We start from the raw sequence: 24413 nt of genomic DNA, 5'->3' as shown, positions 1-24413 counted from the left end.
AAATTGTACAGTCAGCGAGTTAAAGATATAGTACGGAATAAAAAGTAAAGTGTAGCTTGGTGCTTGTGTATAGTGTAATTCCTTAAAATACGAATAGTAAGTCCTGTATCATATTATCATTTATTTATCAATGTCGTCAAAATAATTTAAACAATATTTTCAAAAGTATTTAAGTATTTGTGGTTTAGTTAGAATAAATGATTTGCCTTTGGCTTTGAACAGTATCACGCTACTAATAAGTATAGATCCGATTTAAATGGTGTTACTTTAAAATCACGGGTTACTCACATACCTACATTAATGGATAAAAGGTCTACTAATTTTGAATACATGTACTTAATTATTTTTTTTATTATAACAATAAACGAGTCAGTCATCACTCTGTAGGGATAGCTCCATTTCTTTGTCATTTAATTTCGAAAAAAAAAACTACTTAGGTATCACTTTTCCCGCTTCTCGAAACAAACTTAAGACAATTCTACCAACGACGTACCACATTTACACATCAACCTACTTACCTTACCATTCTAAAAAACCCTAACCAATCTCGACAAATTCTAACCCAATCACTACCTATTTTAACCGAGTGTACAGCAAAGAGTCCCAATGAGTTTGCGACATACTCCCATTATTGCATTACCTCCTTCATGCACACACGAGTGACGACTTAAGGCAATACTCCACACACACATATGTAAATTAAGTTTCGAGTAAATGGACTTCGTATTAAAGGAAGGGAGGTATTGATAAAGACTTGTGTAGGAAGATTTCTTAGAAAATGTTGTCACCATCCTACCCTTACTTCTTGTGTGGGGTTCATTAGGCAATTACGGAATTCCGTAAGTAAAATGTATATAATTATATATTTTATAGAGAAGAGGTAAGTGGCAGTAGGGTAAACTTGTATTTTTAACTCTGATTAAATTAAAATTTTCAATTTGTCTGCCCAGCTTTAAGATCACAGAAAAGCCTTTTCATATAGAAAAAATCTATAGTCCATTGTAATCCTATATGCATGGCAATATCACGGATTAACGGTTTCATTAATGTTATATAGTAGTTGTGAAATTGCAAAAATGGAAGAAAACAGTCCAAATTTTACACACGATAATTATATGCCCATGTGTAATGTATACGTTTTAATGTCACTTCGAGTTTTTATTTTAAGTGCTTTCAATCGTGCGTGCAAAAGAGATTGATGAGTGAGGTATAAGTGAAAGAGTGATAATATTCGAGCTATTTATGTTCCATTGTCTCTGTTTTCATTTGTACGTAAATAAGTATGATTGTACAATTTAATGTACAGCAATTTCAGTGTCGTATATTTTAAATATTGATTATTGTTATTATTGCATTACACCTATGGTAACTATAAATAGCTATGCTTATTTTTTTTAACAAATTGAACTTGCTATTCCATTTTTTATGGTATAAGCAGGTAAACGAGCAGACGGGTCACCTGATGGTAAACAATCACCGCCGCCTATGGATACCCGAAACACCAGAGGCATTACAAGCGCGTTGGCGGCCTTTGGGGCGTTAGGAATTTAAAGGTTGTTGGGGAATTGGGGGTTAGGAAGATTGGAAAGGTGGATACTCGGGCCTCTGGTAATCTCACTCAAATAACGCCACCATTTTCCATGTAAATATTCATTAGTTTGTCTGAATGTGTTACCGCAAATTGAATATTTGTCAATGAACAACAATATTCACCTATGTTTCAACGTAAATAACATTACCACTAGTTCAATGAATTAAATTAACATAAAACTATTTGATATCGTAATAGAATCGACACAACGTATGGAATTGGCGGTTGAACAAACAAACAGACAGGTTTAATCGAACGTCTATATACATTTTACTACCACAGTGACGTATTTCAGAGACGAATATCTTTATTTAAAACTCGTATTGTTTAAAGAAAATCGTAAAAAAGTCTCGGAAATAAACGAAATCGTAAATAAAAATCGATTTTACTACTCCATAAAAGTTTTTTCTTGTCCGATAGTTTCCATAGGTACTGAAGATACAATTTTATTTCATTAGTCATATTTTTTTTTTTTATTCTACCGTGAATCAGAATTCAGTATTTTATATTCGAATTTCAAAATAGATTTTTATAGCTGAATACGGGAAGGTACTTTGGAATGTGATTTTTTTATAGTTTGTTATTGAATTCTTTGAAATATTTATGAGTAGCAAGAAGTTTGGACATGTGCTAGGTAGAAAAAATATGAAGAAAAATGCATGTTTTTTTTTTCAATAAATTGCAGCGTAATTAACTCGTATTGCTACTAATATTTATACTATTGTTTAATGTTTCGTTTCGAAAAACATATTTTTACTTTCAAAATTAAATTGAATTAAGTAAGTATTTGATTTCTAACATACTTAAAACCTAAATCACTAAGTTTAAATAAATGTATTCATAATTTCATATACACAAGCTAAATTGAAAATTCTCGCGAATGCTAAGCGATATAAAAAGTATATACAGAAATATATTTTCCCCTTCTCATTCGACGCAGGAAATTTCCAAATTGACAGCTGTCGTGTAAGTTCACAATTACACCTTGATACAAGTAGGTACAGTGCGGTTGGTAACGACAGATAAAATTATTTGAAACAGCATAAAAAAAATTGTTAAGTACTTAGTTAGTCATCGAATTATTCGATAACAACAAGCCTACTGTTTAAATGTTTTCGTGTATTTTAACGAAATAAAGTGCAACTTTGAGAAAAATATTTACTTAAGAATTATAGGAAAAGTAGAAGCTTTTTATTATAAACAGCGAATAAAGAATATATTAGGAAAGAAAGCAACAGACGATTACAGAAGAAAGAAAAACATTTTATTTATAATCTAAAACGGTTTTGAAATACAATTTGTTCTTTCCAAAGCTATAACAATTCAATTATCAAGTGCAGGTGACAATACAACTGAAAAATATGGAAACATAGAATGCAGTAACGTGGAAAACAATTTTGCCAACATGTTCAATTGAATTCTATGCTAGAAATGTACATTTTATTGTCCATTTTTAAAATAGAACAACTTTCTCGAATATTAGTTCTATTTTGTCCATACATTGTAGTTTTGTTAAATGAAAGTTCAACATTTTTATGTTTGTCGAATAATATTTTTAACCGACTTTCAAAAGCAGGAGGTTTTTAGTTTGTCGGAATCTTGTTTATATATTTTGCTTTAAGTTGCAACCTTTTTTTTGCGCCTTAGGTGAGGCGGGAGGGAGTGTCAAACTCTTACTGACTAAAATCATCCCGTTCCTTCTTCTGCTTTGAGCCAAAGCCTTAGCTCCGGATCTTAAGTTGCAAGCTTAAAGATGAATATCTGACTTACTGTCAGATATTACTGTAAAGTAAATACTTATAAAGATATATCTATATAATTATATTATGTATACTTTTGTATTTAAGCTCACAGTAAAACAACAATAAAACATTACGAACAATAATGTGATTTAAAACTTAATGGGTTTTGTTTGTCATCATTTATTTCTGTTTCAGTCACAGTGAACACTACAATTAATGAATTTGTTTAGAATTCCAATTAAGATAATTCATTTAGAGTGTAATTTTACAGCTTGCTAGGCATTTACCAGGTTAATGTAGTTGTCCAATTTGATATAATGTTAGAGAGAAGCAGATAGTTTGTTTAAATGCTATTTCATTGTTATCGTTCAAGGATAATTTAAAGCATTGTTTTATCTAAATGACGTTTCAACTTACCACTATATTTACAGCGCAGACACGATAGGTTCCTTATCCGAAGTATTTACAGTTTTATCTACAAACATATACATATTAACACAGTCTTCGTTAGGACTCGGGTTGTCCTCTGGCTTCTCATCTGGACTTATATTGTCTACACCATCCTCTTCATACACCTTTAAATTATCATTGAATTCTATTTTATATCTAACTGAGGGGATCTTACTAACTGTAGAAGTTAAGAGTGACTCCTGCACGGTATCGTTACCGTTACAAGTTTTCTCTGAGCGAAACATACCTGTCCTCTCTGATTGGTTGAATTTCCTCTTAGCCCTCTTAGTGACCAACGCTCCTAAACACGGCAGTATCTGCATGAACTCCTTTCTGAAGTTCTCGTTCAACCACGCGTAGAGGAACGGGTTGTAACAAGTGGAAGACATAGCTATGAAGTGCGCAACGAAAAATAACACCATGTAATACCTCCAGTCTTCTGCCAATGAATAAAAGTCACTACTTATATTAATTAGGTTCAGCGGCAGCCACGACAACCCGAAAATGGCCACCATCGCTATCAACATTCTGTTCGTTCGTCTCTTTCTTTCTCTTTCTGCGTCTTCCTTCTTACTATTCTTACTGCCAGGTCTGGACTTTAGTCTATCATTCAATTTTATACTAACACATGTATAGCAAAATGCCATTACAATGAAGGGGACTACGAACTGCATTATAGTAGTGACTGCGCCGAAGGCCTTGCGGATTTGGTCTGACGGCCATTTCTCTGCGCAGTACACGTCTTGGAGGGCCATGTAATATCCATAGGGGAAGGTCACAGACAGAGAGAACACCCAGATGAAAACAATCAAACAAATACAGGTTTGAATCTTCATGCGAGGCTTAAAGGGATATATGATGACGAAGAATCTATCTATAGCTATAGAAGTTAAAGTTAACGTTGAAATATAGACGCTGCATCCTTGTGCATAAGGCATAATATGGCACAGAGGTCCACCGAAAACCCATCTACCGAGGAAAGTGTAAAGTGGTGTAAATGGTACCGCAAATACACAGAGTAGTATGTCAGACAGTGCGAGGTTCGTGATGAAGAGATTAGTGACGGTTTGCATAGCTCTGTTCCTGATAACTGCGTAACATACTAGCGCGTTCCCAAAGATTCCTACTACGAAAATAATGGTGTATGCTGTACAGAAAGCTGCTTGAATCGCTTTGTCTTCAATCGGGTCAGTCGTTGTATTGTTTTGGTACTCATCGTTGATTGCGCTGAATGTGTCATTGTCGGCTGGATTATCGGTGGTCCATAGTTCGGTCGGCATAATTCCTTCTTGTCCTAAATTGTCATCATAAACCATTTAGGTTTGGTTTTGCTATCATATTTGGTATCTCTTATTATGTTTTCTATGTGTATATGAAGCTCAGTTTTTCTCATGCTGTTGAACACGAAAATTGACCGTTTCTTTAATATGTTTGTGATCAATCAATTGTTGTTGATAATTGATCATTGTTTTCTATAACTGGGCGATCATTCTTGATTGATGGTTGAAATCTGAAACAAGAGAGAGAACGTTTATTATATCTGTAATGGCGAAAGTTTGTACACAGTAATCTTTGGTATTGAAAATGTTATTTATGGACGCCATAATTTGGATAAATATACCCTAAGTTTGAAAAATGGATAAGCAAGCTAAGTAAATTCAAGGATTACGAAAGGGTTTAGTATTATAAAACATAAGAAAATTACTCTTGGAGAAGAGTTTCCGAGTTTTACACGAAGTTATAGTTCATAAAATGGCCAACACTAGACCGAAGCGTATTTTATGTCTTAAATTCTCTGAGATAATATTTCACACTCCGTAAGTATTTTGATTGGTTGTAAAATGCTTGTGTCTATAAAATCGGAACGGTTAAGTGGAACCTATAAAACGTAGTCTCAAATGGGTTCTACCATAAATATGTCTGTAAAATCTATAACGGTGAAGTCACTACAAGATGTATCTGCGGGTAATATAAACATAACACCCACTAGTATATTATGATACCGTTTTCAGTACTAAACCTAAAATTTTATCCGGAGCTGCGGACTACCTGGCGGGTTTACCGGGGCTCTGGCTCGAAAAGCAGGAGTAGGAACGAGGTGGTTTTTTGTCAGTAAGAGTCTGAAGTCATGGATGATTTTCACCCCTTAAAAAACCTAAAATTTTCAATAAGTAAGAGAATCGAATAATACAAATTGACGCCGACGTACGACGTTTTAGAAAAAAATACAATTATGAGGTATTGGTACGTCGCTGTCGAAATACTACTTAAGTCGGGAAACAAACTTAAGAAATCTTTTGAGGAATAAGGGAACGAGCAGATGTATTACCTCGTAAGCGATCTGCGCCATATATTGATAGGCAACACCAGACGAGTTATAACGTGTGTTCACGGCCTTTTAATAAAAAAGAGTACCTACTTTTTCTTAAACATAGTCTCGTTTATGGCCTTTTGTATCAACACAGTCAAAACATTGTCTACTTTGAAATTCGAATAGGATCATCTATTCTATGATAATAAAAAACAAATGCATACACATTCGTCGTTTGATTTTATTTGAATTCGGAATTAGAATTCTTGTTTGTTTTTCTGGCAATTTCCATGGATAAAATTATGTGTTTTGATGTATTATAAGAACTACATGATGATGAATAATATTGTGTCCTCCTATTTTAAAAGTCTTTTAAAAATAGAAATAGACACAATGAATTATGTAGATACTTATTTTCATGGTACACTACGTTTAAAATTCAATGATAATAAAGTCAGATGTCAGTATTTATGGAATTTGTCCCATTTTAATAGTGTGTGAACACTGAGCACTAATCATAATTTCAATGGTTGTCACTGCAAATTTTTATATTGAAAAAGTTTATATTTTTGCCAACGGGGACTGTCTACACTTACAACAATATCTATCAATTCTAAGATAATTCATTTTCTTTTTAACTTTTTATGACTACATTTCTACATGAAAAAAAAATTGTTCTTAATGTCACTAAAAATGTTCAGACAATTCATAATTATCTGTCTGAAGATATGGCCATTAGTCTTCTTTATTCAAATAATCGTGACATCAATGGAGGCCCAATAAATCGTTCCTGTCATTATCATCCTCCTTGCAGATCCGAAGATAAACCGTGTTCCTTTTTTGTTCGAATGTTTGAATCGAATACATTTTGAAATTGGAAGACATTATTCTTTTTTTGTAATGATACGAGTATGTTTTTGTAATGTGCCAGTTTAACAATCCAAATATAAATTAACGTGTTATATAAATTAGCTGTGTAATTTTTATATAATATGGTAGGCTATTTTGTGATACCTTGGATGATGGATATTTTTTCTCATATACGTATATATAAACACTTTAGGATTATCTCCTGTGTCGCAAGTGCGTTTACAAACAAACAAGTTCACATGCAGATGACACCCAGACCCGAAACAACAATTTCTGGATCACAAGACCAACTCTTCCTGTGATCCACATCACAGGAAGAGTTGCTCCGTGCGGGAATCAAATACATGTTGCACGGCAGTCAGTTGTCCAGCCACCGCGCCAACCGTGCAGCCGCAATTATATGAAATGGCATTGTCAAATTAGATAAAATATATTATATAACAACTATTAATAAACACCTACGTATGTATGTATGTACTATATCATATAACTATATCATCATTTCTTTTTCAAAGATGTGAAAATAAGTTTTTTATGTATACTTGTCAGTATAAAAATATTTGGCTTCAGTCGTAATTAGGTTTTTGATTTGACATTACTTGGAAAAAGTAAATTATTCCGAGAATTAAATGGAATTAGATACCTTAGTTACTTCGAGACTTGAATACTACGAAGATTTATATAATATGATGTTGTATAATATAGAGTTTGATGAACTTTAATTGAGTCGGATATTATGTATTGGATAGGAATGAAGGAATCAGATAAGATATAAGTATTCGTGAAATAAAATTAGATAATTATGTTTCTCGTTTTGGAATTTTCAGTTTATAAATAGTTTGTTTGTATAAAGTACAAAATACTTTTGAGTTTCTTTAACTTCTTATGAAAAATAACTATCGTATCTAACGGACTGACAAACGGTGAAGGAAAACATCGTGAGCATACATTTCTAATTATAACTTTGTAATCGCCGAAACGCATTGAGCAAGTGTGATGATTAATAGTCAAACCTTCTCGTGTGAGAAGGAGCCTTTGGTTAGCAGTGGCCACTTATAGGCTGTTGATGTGATATGTGTTCTTAATTTGAAAAGACTGAAGAATGATTTAAGCCGCTTGTTTTCGTTACGTCACGCATACAGCTACCAACATAACAGAGAAAGAAAAAGGTGAACTGAAGCAAAGCATTCTGACTGAAATACACCATTCCGGAACATAATTACAATTGAAAGCCAAAATTTTACGCGAAAATAGACCGTATTAAACATTAACGAGGTATCTGTAATTTTCCTTAACAAATGAACGAAGGATGAATGTTTAAACAATACATTTGCTTAAATAACCCGGCGCAGGCGATACAATTACGTCGACTTGTTTGCTGAATTCCCTTCGCACAATTTTTCCTTTGATTACCCACGTCCTTTTCTATATACTTATATATAAGGTGTTCTAAATGTATCTGCCACGGCTTTAATGGAAGGTAGTGTTGTGTGAAGATTTCATACTAATAGGTTTGCATTGTATTTGTATAAGTATAGGTTCCAAAATTACAAGACCAATTTGAAACACTTTTATTCTTTGGAAAACTTAGTTACTTTTCAGGAAGGTACATAGGCATCTTTCATCCCATTATTCATAGGATCATTTTGCTATATCGACGATAGAGCAAAACTGCAGGAGAAAAGCCATTATCTATAAATAACCAGTGGAAAAATCACGATCATATTTTTTCCTACCTCTAACAAAAACAGCTATGATATCATGTCATAATAAAAAATCAATATCAGCTCCACATAAACGTCATCATGATTTATTGTAGTCATAAAAATCGATGATATATGTTATATAACTTGTGTCAATCAATCGAACTTCGTATATATATAACGTATGTATATTGTCTGAATTGATCCCAGATGTGCCCGCTTGGATCCCAGCCAATATTCTATATATAAAAGATAATAAAAATAAATAAATATTTATGTAATCGTTCATAAATTATAATTAGATTTCTCGTGAGATTGATTTGTTTTTGTGTTCTTGAGTAAGTTAAAGTCAAAGCATTTATTTCAATTAATCCTAAATTAGGCACTTTTGAAATGTCAAATTGAATTGTTCGTCAGTCTGTCTGTCAGTGTAGCTAGGTGCTCGTTCCAAAGTGTAGTTTCAAACGGAGAAGAACGAGCACGAACAAACTCCTTTCATTCGATGAAAAACAGTGATTAAAAATACAATATGTATTTATTTTTAAATTATTATGAAAAATGAAAGCATGTCCATCGCAGTCATGTTAAGTAACCTTTTATACCTAAAAGGTTTCAGCAATCCAAAAAATACGGTAAAATAAATTTATAACGTTGTTAAAAAAAGTCATCAACGAAATCCTATAACTAATAGGATGCCATTAAATAAATGGGACCCTACTTAGCGCCAAAAGTAGCACAATTTAATCATCTACGCTTGAATTTCCACAAAAATATGGGAACATTCATAACATTTAATTTCAGCCGTTTGAAATTTACTTTTCCTGGAATTAAAATCTCGAGAAATCTTGGAAAAGTTATTAATAAGTCTAATTGGGTGTTATTTAAACGTTTTTTTAGTTTGCTGACGACTAATATTGTTATGTAATGTTAGCTTTAATTTCACTTTTATTAACTTTTTAATTTGTTTCGTTCGTAACTTATAAGCAAGTATAAATATACCAACAAGTAAGTAAGTCGAATATTATACTGTATAAGAAATTTATATAAGAGTCGAGGTTAATAAGTATTAGGTATAATTGTGCAATTTGGGGAGGCGTATGTAGCTGTCGACGTCCCATAACTGATATGATGATGATGATAATTGTTCCAAACATCTATACATATAATAAAATACATATAATAAAATCGTAGAAAAGTGCTGTCTGTACATTGAAAATAAAAATAAAAAAAATAGCAGGGGTTATTGTTATGTCGATGTCGAACCCAAAAATGTAATTAACTTTTTTTTTGTCTGTTTGTCTGTTTGTCTGTTTGTCTGTTTGTCTGTTCGTCTGTGCGCGCTAATCTCAGAAACGGCTGATCCGAGTTGGATGCGGTTTTCACGAATATATTGTGGGATGCTTAAATTTACATTTAGTGTTTGTTTCATGTCAATCGGTTCATAAATAAAAAAGTTATGTCAAATTAAAGAATCACGTCGAACATTCTATGCTTATACCATTAATCTCCGCAACTATTTGACGGATTTGGTTGAAATTTGGTACAGATATAGTTTAGAACCTTAGAAAGGACATCATATATTTTTATTTCAAAAATCAAAAAATAAAAATAAGAAATAAATTATTTATAAATAATTCTATGTCGATCGTTACACGACTTCGGTTCATGTTATTGTTTTAATTTATCGAAAAAAGTAAATAAATAGTAAAAAGGTATGAAAAAAATAATATCAATATAATAAAACATTTAGTACAAAGAAAATGCTCTAACGGAGTATAGATAATTCTATGTCGATCGTTACACGACTTCGGTTCATGTTATTGTTTTAATTCATCGAAAAAAGTAAATAAATAGTAAAAAGGTATGAAAAAAATAATATCAATATAATTAAACTTTTAGTACAAAGAAAATGCCCGAACGGAGTATAAATAAATAATCCAAGTTGTCTTTCGATTTCGGATCGAAATAGATCGCGCTATGGTTTCGTTACATTCATTTGGTTGGGTATCGGCCGAGCGCTTCGGTACTATCGTAGAAAAAGTGTATTATCAGTCGTATGATTATTTGTCTGTAGTGGTCCTGCTGTTTCGTATATTCTAAATTGGTTTCGTTGTATTTGTCAATTAATAAGTTTATTTGTTGGGTTTTCCTGGTTTTTTGGTTAAACTATTTAACGTAGGTTTAGTTTGATATCGATTATTAGTAGTTACTGTAGTTAGTTTTTTTAATAAAATTGTAAGTCTAATTTTTTTTTTAATTAGATTAGATTTAAGTCGTTTCTTTTAAATTATTTAGTTTAAGCTTGGTTATTATAGCATAGAGGATAGGTTGTAATATAGTTTCTTTTTTAATTGTTATAAATTCGTAATTCGTAGCTTTCTTTAGTTTTAAGTTAGTTTAAGTCCGTTTTTAAACTATTTTTTCAATGCCCTAAGTGAGTATACATCTATTAAATTCAAACGCAGAGCTCATTATGTTGATTTTTGAAGAGTTCACTGGAATATCTTCCACATCTCATTTTTGAAGAGATCCCGCGAGATCGGGAACTATGTGGTTTGAAACCAAAAATTTGCCGGAAGTCACTATTACACGCGAACGAAGTCGCGGGCAAAAGCTAGTTAATAAATATAATTCTGTCGTATGATATCAGAAAATTTCAAGAAAATTTGTCAAATGCCCTCATACTTCACAAAGTAATATCATTTTATTACTCTAGTTTCTCTACACACCTGCATAGGATATTACAGCTTTAATAACCTGTCATGTTTGACAAAATACATGGAAATTAGTCAATTAAACGAATAACAAGTAAATAACCATGGAAATGATGATAGAAATGAATAAACGACATATTATACACACATAGATACATGAATAACCAGTATAACCTGACCGTTGAACGTGGGAAAATATTATACAAAGCGAGACCAAGATAAACTGGTTTTGTATATCTTGATATACAACTAAGATTTATAGGGAATATTTATTATGGTTGGACCCTTCTCGCTTTGTGGAGGTCTGTGGGCGCTGATGTCAGTTGATGGATACCTCGACTGTCGACAACTGGCTTGTCATTGGTTACTTATCGCGTAACTCGAAATAAATGGTAATTTGAAGACGAAAGCGGAAACTGGTCGGATTTAGGGGTATTGAAAATTGATACTGGATTAGTGAAAAAGGTTTTGTTTTTGTGAGTTCGAGTTTTATGTTATAGATTTTATTTACTTGGTATAAGGTTTATTTTAAAGGTAACTCTTGAAGATATATCTAATTGTTTTTAATCATAAAGCATATTATGCGGAGCTTCTGAAATTAAGCTTGATCGATGCATTTTTAATAGGTATTATGTGTGAATGTTAATATTAATCATGATTTTTGCCAATTAATACACTATGTTATATATGTTGCTACGAAGATTTAAAGAGTAAAATATAATATTAGAGACCGATTGCTTAATTCGATATTGCGCAAATAAATTGAGTGATTGATCAACTCCCGCTAATGGAAATTGGGTAGATGATTAATTACTAGAGCGATGCTTGACAACGGGAAAAAATTATATGATGCGGCCAAAGTATTTATTTTTTGTCCTGTCACTCAATTTTGGAAAAATATTTTTTAATTCTATAGATAAGTATGAGGTATATTCTAGATAAAACATATAATGTATAAGTGTGCCGTACTGCCGTGCCGTAATGTGCACTTCTGCCTACCCCTTCAGGGATAAAAGGTGTGACGTTGCATAAGTGTATACCTCTTAGCATTTGCTGGAAGAAGCTTTTCCTCACATCACCATAACTACGACATAAATATTAAGATATATAAAATATCTAAAGTTGGAAGATATTTACAAAATAATGCCACAATTCAGCATTGACTAAATTTCACTACATTATCAGGACTCAATTCTACAAAAGCGCCAACTGGTGTCAAAAAACAAAAACTTAACAAAATCCTCTGCCATTGACGTAATAAGTACCAGTAGCAATAGTAACGTATATATCCATCATATTTTATCAAACGGTTTTAGGTTGAACGAGGGACACTAGTAAAACAGTTTATTTTTTATCTTATCAACGAAAAGGTTTTTGTGTTTAACGCATTTCTGTGAGTGGCTCGCCGCCTACATTGTCGCCGGATATTTTGATTATCGTCATAGATACTTGGTTATTGAGCAAGCAAGATTTAAGTAAAATACAGTAATGTGTCTGGTTTTTGTTATCGTTATGAAAAAAGGATACTAAAATATGATATCATGGTTGTGAAATCAGAAACGTTATGTAGAAACAGAAAAAGTATGCACGCTAACGCTATGTAATTTTCTATCATAAGTTTGAAATCGCCAACCCGCATTGAGCAAGCGTGGTGATTAATTGAGCATTAATCACCACGCTTATTCAAACCTTCTCCGTGCGAGAAGAGCTCTTTAGTCAGCAGTGGCATGTAGGCAGTTGATGTGATGTTATGTATACTAGGAATGATATTAAACTATTAGCTTTACGCGAAATTAGATTTCAAAGAATAAATGTATTTTAAGACACATATCATTTAAAACATAACTATATCAAAATGGCTGAAGGGATCGAGTTGAAATTTCTAAAAACTTTTTATCCCACGGGAACGTGCGGAAGCTGTTGGCAGAAACTAGTTGTTCAATCATTTCAATTTTAGACTTAAGTACCCGGAGTTCGCGTACAAGTTCAAACCATTTCAAACCTGACATGGTCACTAACACTATTATTAGAACTTGAGACGGGATATTTACTATGAAACATCGGAAACTACACGGACTACGGTCATGGTAAATATCCCGTTTCAAGTTGTAATGATAACATTTCAAAAGTGTCAGGTATTTTTTTTTTTTATATAAATCACAGTTCCTCCATCCATCTATTTATTTACGCCCCCCATTAAGCCGAAGACATAAAGTTCACCGCCTACACTATAAGTTTGCGTCGCGTCTCCATTCCAGTAAAAACTTAATGCCCTGCATTTTATGAGCATTGGATGCAGGTCCACTGTTGAAACCTACTCAATTGTATAACACTGCTTTTATCCACCTCACTTAGCTTCTAATGGTTCAAAAATAGTACTTACTCTTTATAGTGAAAGGCGAGGATTTTGTTTCTTTACTTAAGGGAATCAAACCTTCAAGAAAAGAGCATACTCCTTTTTAAAAGGCCGGCAACGCACTTGTGACTCCTCTGGTGTTGCGGGTGTCCATGGGCGGCGCTGATCGCTTACCATCGTTTGCTTGTTTGCCACCTATTCCATAAACAAAGGGTGATTTTCCACCAGAGATGTGCTATGCTACGTTGCTGTGGATGCGTTTGGCTTCCGCCAATCATATTCATTGGTAAACATAGTTTATGCAATATAACTTAGTCAATAGTAATTGAAATACCAGTTTACTACAAACATATGAATAAACATACGATTCGTTAAACAAAATTCATGCTGAACTGGAAGCATTTGTGTAACTCTGATTCTTTAATGTTATTCATATCTGAAAATAGCGACAAACATTTATTTTAAAGGGGTAAATCATCCAATGACTTTTAAGGCGAGGGGGTAAATCATCCAATGACTTCTCCATCCCGCCTTGGGCGAGGCGAGAGGTGTCAGATTCTTACTGACTAAAAACCACCCCGTTCTTACTCCTGCTTTTCTAGCCGGAGCCCCGGTAAACCCGCTAGGTAGTCCACAGCTCCGGTAACGACAGGCATAGGACTGATTTTGTGATCAATGGTGTGAACCAAGTTGTGGTGCGTGCCATTGATGGCACGCATGCCAATGGTTCGCCATCAACCTATAGCCCTTTAATAATAAGAGAAATAACTAAGGTAGGAACGGATAAGGAGCACGTACGCGAGTTAATAGGTAAATCCGCTTTGTGAAACAGATTAGCGATTCTGAGTGCGGGACTAATTCCTGCTAATGCGCTTAGAAAACTATACCGTCGTTATCTATATCGAATTAATAACTAAAGTTTCTAGTTATTGTATTTATATTATACTGTTTACCTTGACGTCGTAAACGGTATCGCGTTAAGACATATAATAAGTTAATAGATAGGTTAAAATGAGTTTGAATTATTCTAAATTGTTTGCTAATAGTTATAAAAGAGCTTCTTAAGATTCGCAATATCTTTGCTATGTCCACCACTGGCGGTTTCAAAAATCAAAAACAAATGAAAAGTAAAGCTTAAAAGCTTACTTTAAGTTGTATTAGTCATATTATAATGACACATACACACTCAGTGTGCACCTAATGATTGGTTAAACGCTCATTAAAATAATATTATTAATAGTAATAAGAAACAGCAAAATATGCTATATATTAAGGTTTTAATGAATCATTTGGTATAGAACCCATCATCAGACTCTGATCTGGTGAAAATGGGACCCTTTGAGGAGTGTAAATTCTTCGAACAAAAAAAAGGAATTTTGAAATTCAGTCCGCAAATGGCAGAGCAACCGGTAAATTTACCGTAAGCAAATAGTTTTAAGTTAGTACTATAGACAAATCTATTAAAGCAACCCTAACTCTTATTGTACTCAATCATTCGCTAGTAAAGCAACCAACAGTTGCTACAAATATAAGAAGAACCCTCTTCACAGCCAACCCGAGAAAGGGATCCCTCTGACATTTGTTGTCGATTTAAGAAAAAATCCGATAGTCCAGCCTTCAATGGAAGACACAATTGGAATGAAGAGGGACACAAATGTAAGGAAATTTTTCCTAAAGCACCTTTAATGGATGGACGTGAATGAAGATTGACGGTAAACCCTTTCTTGAGAATGTTGGATTTTTATATTTTTTTCTTATTGATGAAATATTGGCATGGTAATATTTGGTGGAATACGGAACTGTAACGATGAAATATGTTAGACAACTTGATTTGATAAATTGGTAATGTATCGCTTGCTTCTATATTGTATACATCTATATTGTTTTAAATGCGTATGCTTATGCGTGTGTTATCAATTTTTTTACGGTGCACAAATCGCTGGTTTTTTTAAGTATTTTATCTTAGTCTTTTTTTACATTTGGTTTAGAGAAAAAAGTTTCTATACATCAAAAATTCCAGTTAAAATATTGAATTGTTTAATTGTTGTGCACTTATGTGCATTTATAGCATCGTATATGTATTATTTATTATCATTTAGCAATAGATGTCGCTCCATGTATTATTATGAAACCTTCAATACACATTTACAAACTTAAAACAACTTTTAACCAAAATAACCATTACAAAATATTACTTAAACCGTAAAACATCAAAAAACTAACCAATACTATAAAAAATATCCCTTCTTATAGGTCTGTTTCGTGTCCTTAGCGATGGCAATCTGTCGATCATTAGTCAAGATCAGTCTGACGTGTGGTCTGAAGAAATCCAGGCGGCTGACTGATGGAACAGGGCTGCGGCCGGTCGGAGATTGATATCTGATTAACATCAGCGTTGCTATAATACTACTGTTTTATTATGGAATTGAAACTGAACCTAGTTGCTGGTTGTTTTAGGGTTTTGTTTACAATGCAGTGATATGGCTGTTTAATGGGGATTTTAAGTATGTGTCTAAAATTATTTTTATTATATAATTGGTTTTATGTGTGTGTTGTAGCAAATGTGAGTTGTTGACTGATAGAAAAGGGATGGCGAGATAAAACTAGTTGGAAATAGATATTGGATTAAAAAAAAACGTTGCCTTACACAAAGATTTTCTCCTGTATTGTGGGTGCGCTTACTGACATACAAGTTCACTTAAACATGACACCCAGACCCGAAACGACAATTTGTGGATCACTCAAAAAGTTGCTCCGTGCGAAAAAAAGAATTTCAATCACATTTCACAATAACATTACAAAAGTAAAAGTTTGTTAGTTTGGATATGTGGATCTTTGTCCGTCAATCACGGTGTAACTACAGAACGGTTTTTATGAAATTTGGTATAAAAACAGGGTATGAGCTGACTTGGTGATAGGATACTTTTTATTCGATACGAACGCAGGCGAAGCCGCTGGTATAAGCTAGTATTAAATAAAAAGTAAAAGTCGTAAGTTTTGTTGCTACTGTATAAGTAGTAAGAAAAAAAAACAAAAAAGGAAACTCTATGTAACCTTTTTTATACTCCAAATAAATCAGCCGAAGCTTACTAAACTCAATCTGTCTCTTTCTTCCTTAAATAAATTATGGCTTTATCTCCTTCACACATTCTCAATTTCAGGTAATCTCCCGTGATGTATGAAATTGGCTTTTCGCAAATTCTGTTATATAATATAATAATATGCATTATCGGAGAGATCGTGCTGTTCATTTTGTTCAGCTGATTTTGTGTTAAAAGAGAAAAGATTATTCAGTATTATATTATATGATACCTTCATGAAAAAGCGTATAATAAAGAAAACCAAGGTATATGGTATGCAGGTAAAAAAATTATATTGATTCAGTACAATGACTGTAGGTATTTATGTACAAAAATTTCTGCTTTTAACAATACTGTATCAATGTTTTGATTTACTATAATGGTTACTGTCTCTTTCCGTCATTACTGAATTTACTTGTCTATCTGAACATGCTTAGGTATATAAAAATAGTTTAATAAACCTTTGCACAATATACAAACTAAAATAAAAATATAACCCACGTCTTGGCACACTATAAAATATCCACTAAGCTTTGAATCGAACCCGCTACACGTTGCACGGTAGCCAGTTGCCCAGCCACCGCACCAACCGTGCTGTCAAAAGAAACTGTATCTATGTTTTGATTTACTTATTAAAATAGTTTAGTAAATACCGTATACAAACTAAAATATAACCCACGTCTTGACACACCATAAAACATCATCTAATCTTGACTCACGGTTGGATACAATTTTTCAACACATTGCCACTTAAACCAATTCTTTTTACGTACAACTAAAATTTTACTTACAAACAAATCACAATCACTTTAAATCCACACTACTATCCATCTACACTTATTAAGCAAACCGTCCAATATGTAACTGGCTACTGGAATGAATAATCACGATTATCATTTATCAAGGCATTATAAAGAAGACGCGATATACCATTCATGGATTAGCTGTAAGGCTTAGCTCACACAGTACAAACACGTAGGTAGTGTGAACGTGACACATGTAGGTTATATTCCACGTGAAAGAGATGAATTCAGGTTTCTATTGTATGGTTTTAAGTAAATAGAACTTGTCTTTTATTTATACAGTAAATATTTTATGCATGTTTGCAGCATTAGGTACTGGAATAGTGGTGTGAAGTGACTATAATAAATATGTAATTACGAGTAAAGTATTAGGTAACCACTATTTTAAAGTCTATCCAGCTTTTTAAACTGACTTGGTCACTAGACTATCATTAGAACGTGAAACGGGATATTTACCATGTTTATTTATGTCTATGAGTTTTCGACATTTCGGCACTGTTGCAAGCGCCATGATGACAGATGTGAAGATTCTGGATGCGTTCTCAGGTTGTTGTAAGGTTTGTTTAAATTGCGAAAGACAGTTTCACCTTCTATATATTATAGCAAATAGAACTGTTAACAGTTCTGTATAACTCTTTGGGAGACCTGTAAGTGTGTTCAAGATGGAACTCCTAATGAAGTTTTACAACCATGGCTATTGTTATATTTGTAAAAATAAAGTAGGTCAAAGTCAAATATATTAATTTCATATAGACCGGTATAGCATTTTTGAACGTCAAAGCAAATATTATAATATAAAAAAATGACTGTCTGTCGGTCGGTCCTCTAGTGAAGCTATTTGCTCGTTTTAAACTGTAGATTCCCTTGAAGAAGAACGAGCAAGAAACTCCATAGGTTTACAACACAATTCTTTGTATGTAACCAAGAATTGTATTGTGAACCTGATTCATTGGTTCATAATATATGTCTAGACATAAGTTATAAAAATCCCAATTAAGGATGAATTGAGTGCCTATAAAATAAATTGCTATTGTTTTCCATAATATTAAATTAAATAAATAAGTCTTCTACGTGACATGCCCATTCCATTCCATCTATGTAACCCACGCCTAACGTCACGGTCTGTAGATTTTTGCATTAGTCGAGCAGCTGACAGTAAAATGGTCATAAACCGAGTGATAATGAAATGATAATGAGATATGTAAGTTGTACGTCATGCTGCGATGACATCTTATTCCTAAGGCACGTAGCACAAGTGTTGTAACTTATTTTAATATGTGATCTTAACTAAACATCAGTGTTTACTCACGTATTATTTGTGATCGTAAAAAATCGCGGTTTACTCTTGTATGTGTGTATTAATGGAGAAAAGCTCTACTAGTTTCGAGTCACAGAGGGACTCTTCATTATGAGCAGCGTGCGCAGATGCGGTGTCGTCGCGCAGCCTACTGATTCTCTTCTTCTTAGGACTGAGATTCTGTGCTCTTTTAGCACTAGCCATAATTGGAAACGTATTTAAATTGAATATAGTTTCATCAATAAGAAAAAGTTGCATAGATATACATAACATAATGTAATAACTTAAGAACTGCTAAACGGATTCTGATGTGACACGCTGTCTGTGACAAACAATGTAAAATGAGACAAATAGATAACTATGATGTTATTTCCCAGCTTCTATCTCAACCTGTAAAGAACATCAACTTCAACGATAAACTACCTTTTTATTAAAAAGAAAGAAATATCTTCATGTTTTATCTTTATTTCTGTTCCAATACTATTCTTTATTAAATTAATCTCTATATATAAAAATCAATAACAGTTCGTTAGCCTCGCTAAAAGTCGAGAACGACGACGAAAGATTTGGCAAATTTTGATCTTAAATTATTTGTGGAAGTCTAGGGAAGGTTTAAAAGATGAGAAAAATATGTTTGAGGCGGTACAAAGTTAGCCGGGCCAGCTAGTATGATCTTTTTTTTTTTTTTTTTTTGGGCAAGGCGAAAGGGAGTGTCAGACTCTTACTGACTAAAAACCACCCCCGTTCCTTCTCCTGCTTTTCGACCCGAAGCCCCGGTAAACCCGCTAGGTAGTCCGCAGCTCCGGATAGCTAGTATGATCTAGATAATTAAATATGAATATGAAAAAAATTACGATTTCTCATTACACTTTTTTAGTACAAGTCTATCCACACTCTTAGTACTTCCATTCTTTACGAGTAATATCGACAATGAACTACTGGTCGTAATCTAAACCATTCGCACTGGTAATGGCCTGAGGTTAAGCGGTCATAATCTTTATGGAAATTACTGGCTATAGTAAAACTTAAATGTCTTGTCTGTATGAGACTTCCTCGTGTAATGAGGATATTGTAGACGTAATATAAAACTTCTGCCAGTAGCTTCACTCACGGTCTCATGGATAAGAAAGTGTCATATGTGTTAATCCAGACTCAGATTCTACCCCTGTTCCAAATTTCATACCGAATCCGTGAGCCATTTTGACGTGGTTGAGTAACAAACATACCCAAAAACTCACAAACATTTGAATTTATAATATTAGTAAGATATGAAGTCGACAGATAGATAGGTACTTGAATAATCTTAAGTCTTTATATAATCAGTAGCTACAGAGGACATTTTCAGAGGAAATAGGGTTAACATTAAACGTATATATACACATATAATAATGTATATAGAGTTGTGTACTAGCTTTCCAGTTTAAATAAACCCTGTGAGTAGTTGAGGGAGTTTGTTTAACAAATTACTGATGGTTCACGCACGAGTATGTAGCGGATTGTGTCATGTAGCGACGTAAGCGGTTTGGGTGAAAGGTTGGAGTTGAAACTGGTAAAGGTGAGAGAAAATTCAGCGAAGTTACTGAACCTGTACTAATAATAGGGTTGCCGCATTTAAACAAACAACATTATTATGTTATCGGCTTACACATACGTAACTGTTTGACGAGGAACTCGGCTAGTTTCAAGCTATGCTTGGGGCTTATGTTCATTAGCAGCATTTCACAACCCACGATGGGCGAGAGTCATGGTGCTACTGAGCCTAGCAGCATAATAATTAATTTAGTAATATAAGTATAAGTTGTTCATCTCTTCTCTATTCTTTTTTAAAAAGCATAAAAAAGAAAATGTTAAATTGATAAAATTTTGACGCAATTTGAACGCATCGCAAAGTCACAGAATTCAACATAAAGATGTACGGTACTTAGGTACATCATGTTATTGTGCTTACATTTTTTATTTATTATGAATTAAATTAAACTACATAAATATATGTCCATCTTCATTATAAACTCGACGTACCTACCTATTGGCCTATTGGCCTTTATTACCTAATTATGTAATTTTATATTTAGAAGTACAGAACCAACAGTACATTTCCAACACGAAGTTTTACTTAGTTATAATAAAATTTCCTCACAGATATTACATAATATATGTCACTAAATATTGAACAAATATCGCCTCAATAATCATGACGATTTAACAACATTATATACTAAACTATTTACTACCAATTTACTAACATACTAACCATATCAAGTCAGTCAGATATTACCAGTATCAACTGACCGATGTATGTGTGGAAAGATCATACAAAGCGAGCTCAAGACAAACTGGTCTTGTACAACTTGATGCGTAGCTATATTCAAAGGAAATTGAAACGTATTACATCAAAGATCAATGGTAAAATCATCTCTATCTTGAAAGTAATAAGATCGAGTGTAGCTGTTTAAGTACAGTGATGTTGAGTTGATTATGCTGCGTTCTATAAATGTTTGATGTCTGGTGTTTATTTGCGGATATTTTACGAGTCTGTGTGACGTACAAACTGAAATTGAATCTGTACTATTGTAGTACACGTACTCTGTATTACTTGCTTATGTTATTAAGGCTTATATTAAAGCGAGTTAGTTTGTTTGTATTATTTTATATTCACAGCTTTTAATAGTGGGGAAAATTAAATCATAACTTTTCTCGCTTTGGACGTGGCGAGAGGGAATGTCATACTTTTACTGACTAAAAATACCAAATCGGTTATCTCATCGAAATCGGTCCAGCTATTTCAGAGATTAACCGGAACAAACAGACAGACAAAAATTGTAAAAAATATGATTTCGGTGCATGTATCGTACATACTACTCTTATATTCATATGCAAGTAGCAAAACGCAGTTGATTTAATATAACAGACACTAGAAGTCTAGATACTACATGTCAAAACTGAAATACCCAATACACCAATCTAGAGATTACAACTAAGATTCATTTCAAGTGCTCATACACTAGCCACCAATTGACCGATGAGTCAGTCTTACACGTACATAGTACACAGCAACATCACGCCTTTGATCCCCGAAGGGGTAGGCAGAGGTGTTCGTTACGACACGTAATGCCGCTATACAATGTACACCCACTTTCCACCATTTGTGTTATAAATATAATATACCGGACACAATTCTGGACTTCATGCTACTATTCAGAAATTTTCGAAAAACTGAAAAAAGCCTAGTATTACTTTGTCCGGGAATCGAACCTGAGACACCTTGTTTGGCAGTGGCACGTACCACTACTCGAACAACTAGGCAGTGCTCATACACTAGCCACCAATAGACCAATGAGTCAGTTTTACACGTACCTAGTACACGTGTAACGTACAAGTAATGTAACACCAATTTGAATATCCCACTAATTAGCAGAGCCATCAGTAAAACGACTCAAATATCACGAACGTCATATTATTATGATTGATGGCCGTGAGATATACATATGTAATTTGCAAGTACATGTTGTATATTACATACGTATGTAAAACTACGTCGTGTATTTCCTGAAAAGTAAAATATACCATTTTGATTTGTAATTAAAGCATAATATCGTATGGGGTTATAAATATAAAACACTCGTAATGTGTTGTAGAATAGGCTTATTCCCACATTTTGTATTTATTAGTGTAACTAATTTTTTCACTGTTAAGACTTAAGTGATAAAGAGCCCGCTATTACCATAAATTAAACATACTGTAAATACGAATTTCTACTTTGTGTACCCAATATTATTTGTTGGTGTAGCATGAAATATCTTTATAATAAGTTTTATTGTAACTTTCGTGAGACATACAAAATTAATTATTATGTTATCGGCTTACTTACATGACTGTTTGACTAGGAACTCGACTAGTTTCGCGCGATTAGTAGAGCGCGATAGGCGCGAAACTCAAGTCGCTAGTAACAGCGCAACAATCGTCGCCTTGTATGTCGGCGAAAACTGCCTATGAATATGAGCCCTTAGCCTGGCTCGAAAGTAGTCGAGTTCCTCGTCAAAAAGTTACGTGAGTAAGGTGATAACATAATAATTAAGTTTTTTTGACTATAAAAATGTAAGCAACAAGGACACAGACTATGGATAACAAACTATTTTAAAATATAAATAAACTTAAGGATTTTCATAGCCAATATATCCAACAGTGTACCCAGAAACCAACCCCTATTCTCCACTATTGTACCAAGTGAAAACTCGAAAGTTACAATTTCGACTATGACCTATTTAACTTGTTTTGATTATACGGTTTTTAATCATACATGTTTGGCCGGCTCGCCTACTATCAACAACGTTGTAAGCTTTTAAATCATAGAGAAGGCCAGGATTACTCAAATGGCCTCGGTGTTCTTATAATATTACATTTGCTTGCTCGTTTCTCATAACACCGGATGAGTAAAAAGCTATAGCTAAACTTCAATCGTTTAAAGAAGGAAATGTATTTGGAAAATGTAAAAAATTACCGTTTCCATTTGGATTTTTGTTTATAGGTTGCCCCAAAATTATTATAGAAAAGCTTTATTAGTTTCGAGTTACAGAGGGGATCTTCATCATGAGCGTGCAAACGCAGCGATGTCGCAGCATACTGGTGGTGATCGTTAGTTAATTTAGTATGTCTGGCAACAGTTATTACAAAGTTGTATTGGCTAAAGTCGTTTTAAGTCCTTGAGAAACCTACGCTCACCAAGTGCCGTATTGTATAGGTAGTGATATATTGTGGTTGATTGTTAAAAATAATCTATTTAAATATTCGAAACAACAAACAAAAATCAATCACATACCGAACTAATAGAAATCGAACATTTCAATATTTGATATCAAAACCGTGACACACTTTTAACGGACCACACAAATAAAACTATGAAACAAATAAAAAGTGTACAATCATAATCCAGAGTATAACATGGTGTATGGATTTCCATAAAAAAATAACCATTCATCCATAAACTATGGCAGTATCAGGTGACGCTGTGCTGTCCAGTTGTCACGTCACGAGCGATAGCCGCCATTTTGAATTAGTTGCGTGTATTTTATTTTTTATAATGGCTTCCATTTTTTGACAGATGGCTTTATGTATGCCGTTTGTTGAATAACAGATTTTTGATACTACCAAATAGGGATGCGGAAATGTACCTATATGTTTCTTTAAAGTTTTTCTTTTTTTTAATTGTATATTATTATTTATGTTCATGTACACACGTATAACACAAAGGACCACACATATATAATATCGAAGTACATAGGTCCCACATATTCCTATCGGAATTTCTTCCTATGGGCTTGTGGCAGGAAAAGTAAATACGATAGAAAGTGTTATATAAATAAGGTAAAATTAAGATTAAAAATTTGGTTTCAAAGATAGGTTCTTTTGACCCCCTGTTTGAAAAATTCTAACCAGAGGATTCTCGTTTTCTCAGAAGAAGGAATTTGCGGTTCAGAGTCTTTGAGTTAGATTAAATGC

The 24413-nt window shown here is 33.4% G+C and overlaps 1 protein-coding gene across 4 annotated transcripts in view; it reads right to left on the bottom strand.

The window, feature by feature from the left end:
* Positions 1-24413, bottom strand: part of LOC118272588 (neuropeptide Y receptor type 2) — an 86533-nt gene that overhangs the window by 4219 nt on the left and 57901 nt on the right. The window contains exons 1-2 of one of the 4 annotated variants that reach the window (XM_035589185.2): positions 17609-17728; positions 3751-5293 (exon numbers count right to left, since the gene is read on the bottom strand). In XM_035589185.2, the coding sequence (XP_035445078.1) occupies positions 3759-5099 (1341 nt within the window). In that variant the 5' untranslated portion in view covers positions 5100-5293; positions 17609-17728 and the 3' untranslated portion in view covers positions 3751-3758. Of the gene's footprint in view, positions 1-3750; positions 5294-15960; positions 16128-17608; positions 17729-24413 lie in introns of those variants that run through there. The other 3 variants (XM_050693478.1, XM_035589186.2, XM_035589184.2) reach the window with 3 other exon arrangements.

This window comes from Spodoptera frugiperda, chromosome 4 (assembly GCF_023101765.2).
Source record: "Spodoptera frugiperda isolate SF20-4 chromosome 4, AGI-APGP_CSIRO_Sfru_2.0, whole genome shotgun sequence".
NCBI classification, from domain to species: domain Eukaryota; kingdom Metazoa; phylum Arthropoda; class Insecta; order Lepidoptera; family Noctuidae; genus Spodoptera; species Spodoptera frugiperda.
Note: the sequence above shows the minus strand (reverse complement) of the source record. Positions and strands in the feature narration are given on the sequence as shown.